This window comes from Austrofundulus limnaeus, unplaced genomic scaffold (genome assembly GCF_001266775.1).
Source record: "Austrofundulus limnaeus strain Quisiro unplaced genomic scaffold, Austrofundulus_limnaeus-1.0 Scaffold139, whole genome shotgun sequence".
Taxonomy (NCBI): Eukaryota; Metazoa; Chordata; class Actinopteri; order Cyprinodontiformes; family Rivulidae; genus Austrofundulus; species Austrofundulus limnaeus.
Window position 1 is genome coordinate 4,527 of NW_013952541.1, and position 11,150 is coordinate 15,676.

Sequence of the window (11,150 nt, forward strand, 5' to 3'; positions counted from 1 at the left end):
TCTTCATCACCCTGTCTTCATCATCATATCTTCATCACCCTGTCTTCATCACCCTGTCTTCATCATCATATCTTCATCACCCTGTCTTCATCATCATATCTTCATCACCCTGTCTTCATCACCCTGTCTTCATCATCATANCCACGGCTCTTCACCGCATACACCGTACATGTTACCTAGCAACAGAGGGAACATACACCGTACATGTTACCTAGCAACAGAGGGAACATACACCGTACATGTTACCTAGCAACAGAGGGAACATACACCGTACATGTTACCTAGCAACAGAGGGAACATACACCGTACATGTTTCTAGGTAACATGTACGGTGTACGGAAGAAAGGAAGGAAGGAAGGAAGGAAGGAAGGAAGGAAGGAATGAAGGAAGGAAGGAAGGAAGGAAGTAAGGAAGGAAGGAAGGAAGGAGGGAAGGAAGGAACTACAGAGTGTGTTTACTGGAACATTTTTAAGGTTTACACTTAAAGATGGACTTCACTGAAGTTTTGCTAAAAGTGAACACTGGCATGACCTCCAGCATGACACCTGATGTGTGATTGACTCATGTTTCACAGAACCTGCTGTTCTGTCTGAAAGTTCAATAACTGATTGATTTGTTACCATGAGAACGATGCTGTAGGCCAGACAGCAGATGATTGATAAGTCAGACATGTCACACTTTAGGATTCCTCGAGCCAAGTCCGGGTTAGGGGGGCGGAGCTCCTCATAGTCAATGATGGTATGAGGAGGAACCACAGCAAACCACACAAACACCCCGAGAACCTGACAAACACAAAAACCTGAAGAGACGCTGAGTACCTGCAGGTCATGTGAAATGTGCACACTCACCTGGACAGAAATGAGAACAAAGGTGATGAGAAGTTGGGAGGTAGGACTAATGAATTTGGGCGGGGTCACCGACCTCTTGCCTTGTTCAAAAATGCGGTAGATGCGGTTRGTTTTGGTTAGCATGGCAGAGTAAGTGATGGCCATGCCGAGGCCTAGCAGGAGGCGGCGGAATGCACACACTACTACACCTGGCTCTGCGATCATCAGAAAGGTGATCAGATAGATCAGAAAGATACCTGTGGAGGGAGCAGCAGCAAGTTAGCTTAGCCTGTCTACATTTACCAGAAGACTGGCCTGAGCTCACCTGCCAGGAGGACGTAGCTAAGCTCTCTGCCTGAAGCTCTGACGATGGGGGTGTCATTGAAGCGGATGAAGGTTATCACCACAGTACTGGTTGCTAGGATACCAAACATGGCAAGGGTGGCAGGCACTAAAGCCCAGGGGGAGTTCCACTCCAACTTGATGATGGGTGTCGAACGACAGGCTGTTCGGTTAGGGGCAGGGCGCATGTCTGATGGACAGGTCTGACAGGTAAACTCATCCAGCTGGTACTGATACCCATCACACAGCTGCAGACAGGTGGTACAAACAGACTGATACCTTAGAGACATTTAACAAACTTCACACTAACAGTTCTTAAGCTGGGTTCACACTGAACGTGTTTTGAGCATCAGGAGCATCAGGTTTACATGCAAAGTCTATGGTGGATGCGTGTCTAGGGGTCTTGTGGCACCTCTAACGTGTTTAGCACAGCATGTTTTGAAGCGGCAGGTGCAGTTTGAGCATTTGACATGCATGTGGAGCATCCAAAGCAGCCGACGCTCGAGTTAAAAAATCAGAACTTTTGCTGCCCGATGCCGCGTCAACCAATCAGAGATACTGCTCTGTGACGTAGCGGTGCATTTTTCCACATGGCGATTTCCTGAATGTTGCTCACTAAACTGAAACAGACGGAGAGGAGCTCTTTATCTGAAATTGACCGTCTGTAGTTGGTGTTCTGGCAGGAGATATCAGCACAGATGTTGGTCAGTGGCAGATTAAACTTATGGTGTTAAACCAAGCTTGGAACAAATATGGTTCTGGAAGCGAGCCTTGTCAGCTCGCAGCTGCTGGAGTGAAACTCATCGAACAGACCGCCTCTGAATTATCTGGTGGATTAATTATCTGGTGTGTTTGACGTTCTCTTGCTCTCAGTAAATAAAGCAAAGCCACATTCTTTATTTCATCTGTCATTAAACAGAGACTGGAAGAGGAAAACAATAGAGACTCTGCCCAACGTGTGTGATGCGTGTCTATGTTCACACTGAAAGCGTCTGACCTGAAAGAGCACAAGCAGCCAACAGCACGTCGGGCTTGTTTTGGAAGCTCAAAGTGCATTTGGTCTGAACGTAGCATTAGTCTTGGTGTTTCGCTGTCCTCCTGGTTCCAGCTCCTTTTACCTATGTTTAAAGTGCATGTTTTATTTGAATTGAATTGAATAAACCTTTATTGTCATTGTACAGAGCACAATGAAATTACTCTCCCTAGGCTGCCACCTTATCATGGTGGAGAGGTTTGAATGTCCCAGTGATCCTAGGAGCTATGTTGTTGGGGGCTTTGTGCCCCCAGTAGGATCACCCAAGGCAAACAGGTCCTAGGTGAGGGATCAAACAAAGTGCAGTCCAAAGGCCCCCTATGATGAGTGCCTTAAATGGATTCAGTGTTCCCTCGCCTGGACGCAGGTCACCAGGGCCCCACTCTGGAGCCAGGCCTGGAGGTGGGGCACGTTGGCGAGCGCCTGGTGGCCAGGCTTTCACCCATGGAGCCCGGTCGGGCACAGCCCGAAGATGGGACGTGGGTCCCCCTTCCCATGGGCTCACCACCTGTGGGAGGGGCCATAGGGGTCAGGTGCAATGTGTGTTAGGCAGTGGTCGAAGGCAGGGACCTTGGCGGTCTGATCCTCGGCTACAGAAGCTGGCTCTAGGGACGTGGAATGTCACCTCTCTGGTGGGGAAGGAGCCTGAGCTGGTGTGTGAGGTTGAGAGGTTCAGACTAGATACAGTTGGACTCACCTTGACACACCACTCTGGCTCTGGAACCAGTCTCCTCCAGAGAGGTTGGACACTCTTCCACTCTGGAGTTGCCCATGCTGAGAGGCGCCGAGCAGGAGTGGACATACTTATTGTCCCCCATCTCGGTGCCTGTAAGTTTGGGTTCACSCCGGTGAACGAGAGGGTAGCCTCCCTCCGCCTACGGGTGGGGGGATGGGTCCTGACTGTTGTTTGTGCCTATGAACCTAACAGCAGTTCAGATTACCACCCTTTCTAGAGTKCTTGGAGGGGGTGCTGGAGAGCACTCCTAACGGGGACTCCCTCGTTCTCCTGGGGGACTTCAACGCTCACGTGGGTAATGACAGTGAGACCTGGAGAGGTGTGGTTGGGAGGAACGGCACCCCCGATCTGAACCTGAGCGGTGTTTTGTTATTGGACTTCTGTGCTCATCATGGATTGTCCATAACGAACACCATGTTCAAGCATAAGGGTGTCCATATGTGCTCTTGGTACCAGGACACCCTAGGCCGCAGTTCAATGATCAACTTTGTTGTCATTTCATCTGATCTGCAGCTGCATGTTTTGGACACTCGGGTGAAGAGAGGGGCGGAGCTGTCAACTGACCACTACCTGGTGGTGAGTTGACTCCGGTGGTGGGGGAGGATGCTGATCAGACCTGGCAGAACTAAATGTATAGTGAGGGTCTGCTGAGAACGTCTGGCAGTCACCTTCAGGTGGAGCTTCAACTCACACCTCTGGGAGAACTTTGAACATGTTCCGGGGGAGGTGGGGGACATTGAGCCTGAGTGGGCCATGTTCCGTGCCTCCGTTGTCGAGGCGGCTTACCCTTACCTGAGCTGTGGCCGTAAGGTTGTCAGTGCCTGTTGTGGTGGCAACCCTCGAACCTGCTGGTGGACACCAGTGGTGAGGGATGCTGTCTGGCTGAAGAAGGAGTCCTTTTAGGTCCTTTTGGCCTGGGGGACTCTGGAAGTAGCCGATAGGTATCGGCAGTCCAAGCAAATTGCAGCTTGGGTGGTCGCTGAGGCAAAAACTCAGGCATGGGAGGAGTTCGGTAAGGCCATGGAAAAGACTTGCGTATGGCTTCGAGGAGACTCTGGTCCACCATCTGGGAAAGTGGTTCACCACCAACACTATTTATGGTGGGGATGGTGCACTGCTGACCCCAACTCAGGACATTGTGGGTCGGTGGGCAGAATACTTTGAAGACCTCCTCATTCCCATCGACACATCTTCCCATGAGGAAGCAGAGCCTGAGGACCCTGGGTTGGACTCTCCAATCTCAGGTGACGAGGTCACTGAGGTGGTTAAAAAGCTTCTCCGTGGTAGGGCGCCGGGGGTGGATGAGATTCACCCGGAGWTCCTTAAGGCTCTGGATGTTGTGGGGTTGTGTTGGTTGGTGTGACTCTACAATATCGCGTGGACATTAGGGGCTGGGGTGGTGGTCCCCCTATTTAAAAAGGGGGATCGCAGAGTGTGTTCAAACTACAGGGGGATYACACTTCTGAGCCTCCCTGGTAAGGTTTATTCAGGGGTCCTGGAATGGAGGGTCCGTCGGTTAGTCGAATCTCACATTCAGGAAGAGTAGTGTGGTTTTGATCCTGGTCATGGAATAGTGGACCAGCTCTACACCCTCAGCAGGGTCCTGGAGGGTGCATGGCAGTTCAACCAGTCTACATATGCTTTGTGGACATGGAGAAGGCGTTTGACCATGTCCCTTGGGGACTCCTGTGGGGATACTCTGGGAGTGTGTTGTACCAGGCCCATTGACACTGGCTGTTAGGTCCCTGTATGACCGGCGCCAGAGCTTGGTCTATATTGCTGGTAGTAAGTCGGACATGTTTCAGGTGAGAGTTGGACTCCACCAAGGCTGTCCTTTGTCACAGATTCTGTTCATAACTTTTATGGACAGAATTTCTAGGAGCAGCCAAGGTGTTGAGAGGATCCTTTTTGGTGACCTTAGGATCACATCTCTGCTTTTGTGGATGATGTGGTCCTATTGGCTTCATCAGATCCTGATCTCCAGCTCTCACTGGAGCAGTTCACAGCTGAGTGTGAAGCGGCCGGGATGAGGATCAGTGCCTCCAAATCCCAGACCATGGTCTTGAGCCAAAAAGGGTAGGTTGCCTTCTCTGGGTCGGGGAGGAGGTCCTGCTCCAWGTGGAGGAGTTTAAGTATCTCGGGGTCTTGTTCACAAAAGAGGGAAGAATGGGGTGGGAGATCGATAGGTGGATTGGTGCTGCATCTGCAGTGATGTGGGTGTTGTACCGGTCTGTCGTGGTGAAGAGAGAGCTGATCCAGAAGGTGAAGCTCTCAGTTTACCAGTGGGTCTACGTTCCTACCCTCATCTATGGTCAGGAGCTTTGGGTAGTGACTGAAAGAAGGAGATCACAGATACAAGCAGCTGAAATGAGTTTCCTCTGCAGGGTGTCTGGGCTCTCCCTTAGAGATAGGCTGAGAAGCTCAGTCATCCAGGAGGGACTCAGAGTAGAGCCGCTGCTCCTCCACGTCCAGAGGTGCCAGGTGAGGTGGTTCATCTGGTTAGGATGCCTCCTGGACTCCTCCCTGGTGAGGTGTTCTGGACACGTCCCACTGGGAGGAGACCCAGAGGAAGACCCAGGACACGCTGGAGGGTCTATGTTTCCAGTAGTAGAACATCTAGACAGTTAAAAGTTAGTGAGGATTATTTGTAACTTTTAGTCATCAGATGAAGAATTTGTTCAACAGAGCCCTCCAGCTGATGGGAGATGCTGCTGAGCTCTCAGGTTCCCTCCATCTTTCTCAGCTCTGGTCAGGGGCAGTCAGGGGAGGTCTATCCTGACTGTATCTCAGCATTAGGGTTAGTACAGCACCTGCTTTACTAAAACTAGATTTAAAAGACAGAAATGAATAAATCATAAATGAATTCTTGCCTATTAAATCTAGTTAGCTTAGTTAGTTCAGTGTAATACCTCCACCAAAGAGTAGTATTGTCTGTCTGTCCATCTGTATGTGCACAAGATTTTTCAAAAAGTTATGAAGAAATTTTCAGGGCATGTTGGGTTTTCACAAAAAACAAACAATTAAACTTGAGTTTCGATCAGACATCTGTCCAAGCTCACTGTGATCTGCCACAAACAACAACAGTACAGAGGGGCTGCTTTTTACTAATGATGTCATACTGTGACAGCCAATCAGTACATTCCAGAATTTTGTTCCACCAATCACTGTATAACTTAGGGTCTTGGCAGAGGTGTGCCCTCTGAGAGCTTCTAGTTTTTTGTTTGTTTGTTTGGTTTAGTTCAGTTTCATTTTGTTCATTTACTGTAGGTTTTTTATTCTGGGTAAAATGTCTTATTTAGCTGAAGTTGAACTAAATTGGTTTAAATTGTTGTTAGAAGACTTTAGAAAAGTGACAGGCTGCTACATAAATTTAAATCTGTTATTTTGGACTCGAAGCATTACCTCACAGTGCCAACAACAGGGAACTCCTTTCACCATCTTTTTCCTCTCGCCTGATTTACAGGGGAAGCTACAGACTGACTCAGGAACGGATCTGTCTCCTCCGGACCACTGCATCTCCTCCAGCTGCAGAAAGAGACACAAGAAGGTAACATTCACCAAATGGACTTTAATGTTTTTCTGCCGTCAGTATCTTACATTGAGTCTCAAGTTATTGGTCCACTGGCCAATCACATGGTAACCAGGATGGCTGTGATTGGTCATCTGAAACTGAAAGATGTCGTAGCGTCCTGGAGCATCTCCATTTTCATTGAATAGAACACTCGTCCCTGCACTTCCTGTTAGACAGGGACAGATAGGTCAGCAAACATCTTGTGTCAGGATGTTGGCCTAGAATCTCCAGAAGTTACAGTTTTAATTGATTGCTTTGACCTGTTTGAAGAAACTGGGAACCTCTCAGTCTTCGTCATCACCATCTCAGCAGAGCAGAAGACACCTCTTACAATGTGTTAACCCATTTTCATAGGATTGACACAGTTTTCACACCCTTTTACAAAACAGTTAACACAGATAAGATGTCATTCAAGGTGAGATCTGCTGGCTTCTTCTTTAGATTGTTCTTTTTTCATGTACAGTGCCCTGAGACAACGTTTGTTGTGACTTGGCGCTATATAAATAAATTGAATTGAATTTAATTGAAGTCAAGAAGTCCAAATTCTGTTTTAGCTGTGGTTACAGAACAGAAACCATCTGCTCCAAGCTCTTAGAAACTCCCTGATCAGTATGAAATCACTGAAAGCACCTGTTTGACATTTCTTCACAGAATTTTTCAATTTGCAATAATTCTGCAGGCCTGTGTTGTTCTCATACTCATAGTATAGGCCTACTATAGATTTTTGTTCTTTACTGTAAAAGAATGTTTTTTATTTACCTAATTTCTTACACAGCAAAAGATTTATTTTTATTTCCATGTATTCTCTGTTGGAATATTTCATTTGTCAGGCACAGTCTGAAAAAAAGAATGTAATCAATAAAATTTGCATCAAAGCATATCTGCTTCTGAATGCATTTTTGCAAGAGGGCAAATGTGACTACAAATGGCACTGGCATGGAAGCAACGTACAGTCAAAGGCTACAATGACAAGCAATGGTGCACTGATTCACAAGAGTGCTGTATTTTGTATTTTGTTGCCATTGTGTACTGTTTGGAGGTGCTCATACATTGCGTTAAAGTTGAGTTGTTTGAAGGCAAAGTTTGCTTTYGTTCCATATTTTAAATGTTTTGACACAGTTGTTGCCTTTTGCAAACAAAATGCGTCATTGTGACCACTGTGTCACTGTTTAGGCCTCTGCGTTAACTGTTTTGAAAATGTGGATTTAGAGTTGACGGCTGCGTCAAACCAATCAATAAAAACTGCAAAGGGGCTGAGATGGTTTGGACATTTGGAGGTCTCTTTTGCATAATCTGGTGCTGCTTGTAGGAAAAACATTTTTTTCTTCTGCCTACTGTTGACTCATACTGGTTCTGCATTTTCAAAGAGTCACGATTGTGGAGACTTGGACTTTAGGACATAATTGGGTGTCAAGTAGCACATCACAAGCTCCATCACCAGCCACCAGGACCAACCCAGGCTCCACTACTGGCCACTGAGCCCAGCTTAAGTTCCACTGGACTCAAACACTACCAGGCACAGATTCAAGCCCCACCAGGTCCTGCCACCACCTGTAGCATGCTCTATCAGTCTCAGGTTCCACCAGACATGGGGTTAGGGTTATCCAGGAACTCATCTACCAGAATCCCACAAGGGTCCATACTTGGACCGCTGTTATTCAGTTTATATATTAATAAACTCAAAAACAGTTGGTGTGGTTTTTACCTAAAGACTTTTCCAACCCTGCTGCTGGGCATTTTTTCAAAATGTGGTTTTAATGTGGGATCTGAAAGAACCACTTGATTGGATTTCATGTCTAACGAGTCATGCCTTCAGGTCTAAACCAGTGCTGCAGTCCAGAAATGAGACATCAGACTGTTTAAAATCTCACCTGATGGTCTGTATAACCTTCATTCAGAAAACAAAGTATTCTCAGAAACCTGCATGTCCATTAAGAGTCTGAGACCAGAGCTGAGGACAGGCCTACAGAATCAGTTGGGTCTGAATTTGAGTTCACATCACTAAACAAGTCACCTGATGGTCTCAGCACTATCAGAGGACAGAGATACACCTGAACTCTACTCCCAGATGCTGCATCAGCATAATCCCAGCTGTCAGTCTGTCATCATAACACATCCATTTCTTTTTTAAAACAGTAAATTCTGAACAGTTTGAGGTGCATCAGTGGAAAAGCTCAACATATGGGCCTTTCCATACTGACACAAGTAGCTCTTTAGAGAGGTTTCCAGCTTCTTCCCAAATAAACCAGTTGTTAGTGCTAAGGATTTCCTTCAGGTCTGAGTGCAGGAAGAGCTCCAGCTTCAGGTTTTCTTACCATTGAAGTTGACAGTTCTGATGTAATCAAGCAGCAGTCGTCCCTCCACAGGGTCCATGTTGCTACAAACACCATGGCTGCTTGGACAAAGGTTCTGGTGCATGTTGTGCAGAGCATGAGCAACTGCATAGACTGCATCAATTACAAACTGGACCTTCCCCTCCTGCTCATAGGATGAATCCTGACCAATCCGTTCATCCCCTGTAGACAAGAACAAAATGGAGCATAATGCTAGATGATTGAATGAAATGTTGCCACACCTCTCAGGACAACATGTACCTGTACATTTCTTCTTGTCTGGACTCAGTTTGACTCCAGGACGTGTTAGTTTGCACTTGAAGTCATCTTCCCAGAACTCAGCAAACCAGATGTTTCTGCGATTGTTTTCCAGGGAGCGTGACATGAAGTACTGATCGAAGCCTGTCCAACAGACATGTGGTGTGTGAACACCTGACACAGGGACAGGTAAAGCTCTGCAATCATGTTTGTCAGCTTTTACCATCAATTGAAGCTCGTTTTGGCAGGATGGTGACAGCACCCTCTGCAACATCTTCCAGCTCTGCAATCGGTGAGCTCTTTGCTCCCCAGCTGTCTGAGCCTACAAACAGGAAGTGTCCAGTCAGGTTAGCACGCCTTGCTGCTTCAAGAACACGCCTACAGAGAGAAATGGGAGGAGTCAAATGGCAGTCATGTGACCACATGTCCAATCAAACACAAATACTGGACTGACAGAAGCAAGTAACCGTGGTGAGTTTCTGTTGTTTTCAAGAAGACATAAGATAGTTTATTTACTTGATGTCGTCCTCATTGGCAAAGATGATCACCCCTCTGGCATTACTTGTCTCCATGAGACGTTTAATAATCTTATCAAACTCTCCAGCTGTGGGCTCACGAGGAATCTTCACTGACTGAGCAATACACACCCCACCTGAGAAAGAGCCAGACAGGAGAAGAACAGGTGAGGAGCAGTAAATAGGAGGCGATGGGAAGTGATGGACAGGTGAGCCTACCAGCCTCTCTGGAGATTTGCATGAATGCCTCCACACCGCTCTCACCATAGTTTCCTTCAGATGCCAATGTGGAGACGTAGTTCCAGCCCAGAGCTTTGACAATATCCAACATGGCCTGAGCCTGGTAGGAGTCCGGAGGAACCACCCGAGAGAAGAAGTCGTATCGATTGTTGTCACTGAGCTCTGGAGCCGTGGATGCATAGCTCACCTGAGGGATCTGACAAAAGCATCAGAACCTCTGACCTCAACCAAAGCAGGTGGGTCACAAACTGGACTAACAGCATCCTGACAGTCACAGTTCAGGGAAAATAAAACACACAACTCACTGCAACCCATTCTCACTCCCAACTCATCAACATATTGACACTTGGTCAGGTAGCCGTCTGCGTCCAGCTTCGGACGCGTCGGATACCCCCCACGCATCAGTTCTTTACGAGATGAGGCGGAGGAGGACGAGCGCGTTGTCATATTTTTTTAATGAGTAGGAAATGCGTAAAACTAACCATCCCAGACCATGACTTTAACCTATATTAGCCATATACAGCCTATCCCTGACCTCAGTACCTAAAACTAACCATTAAGCCTGATCCCTCATTTTAACCTTAGACCCCCCAACCCAAACACCCCTAAGTGACGCGACCCGGAAAAGCTGTGGGCGGAAAGGACTGACACGCTGGTGGTACCCATTGTGTCAAAACTGGACGCAGATGGCCCCTGACCAAGCGTCAACATGTTGACGAGTTGGGAGTGAGAATGTGTTACTCACTGGGTTTATTGACAATTAAAAAGAAGCAGAGCAGAACCTCTCAGATAGATTAAACCTGTGTAAGAACTCAGATGAAAATGTGTTGAAGCTTCAATCAGCTGATAACCAATCACATTMCAGCACAGGCTCCTGTTAATGAGCTGACCTCATTAATAAGCTCCTGTTAATGAGGTCAGTGAGTGAACTGACCTCATTATGACTCCAGAGTCATCTTCAGTGGAGGAAAACAAACAAACAAATTGCAGCTGGAGTCACATTTATCAGCTACATACTTTATAAAGCGCAGCTAAACAACAAACCCTACTGTCCTCTGCTGGCTTTTACTGTCCTCTGCTGGCTTTTACTGTCCTCTACTGTCTTTTACTGTCCTCTACTGTCTTTTATTGTCCTTTACTGTCTTTTACTGTCCTCTACTGTCTTTTACTGTCCTCTACTGTCTTTTACTGTCCTTTACTGTCTTTTACTGTCCTCTACTGTGTTTTACTGTCCTCTACTGTCTTTTACTGTCCTCTACTGTGTTTTACTGTCCTCTACTGTCTTTTACTGTCCT

General features: G+C 47.0%; 1 protein-coding gene across 1 annotated transcript in view; it reads right to left on the reverse strand.

Annotated features, from left to right (window-relative positions):
* Positions 1–145: 145 nt before the first annotated feature.
* LOC106522891 (metabotropic glutamate receptor 6) overlaps positions 146–11,150 on the reverse strand; it is a gene marked incomplete at its 3' end in the record, with an annotated part of 26,595 nt that continues 15,590 nt past the window's right edge. Inside the window, 11 exon segments of the mRNA XM_014016122.1 lie at positions 146–176; positions 621–782; positions 849–1,084; positions 1,153–1,417; positions 6,341–6,463; positions 6,536–6,675; positions 8,825–9,025; positions 9,104–9,244; positions 9,324–9,478; positions 9,617–9,752; positions 9,835–10,051. Of these exon segments, the coding sequence (XP_013871576.1) occupies positions 146–176; positions 621–782; positions 849–1,084; positions 1,153–1,417; positions 6,341–6,463; positions 6,536–6,675; positions 8,825–9,025; positions 9,104–9,244; positions 9,324–9,478; positions 9,617–9,752; positions 9,835–10,051 (1,807 nt within the window).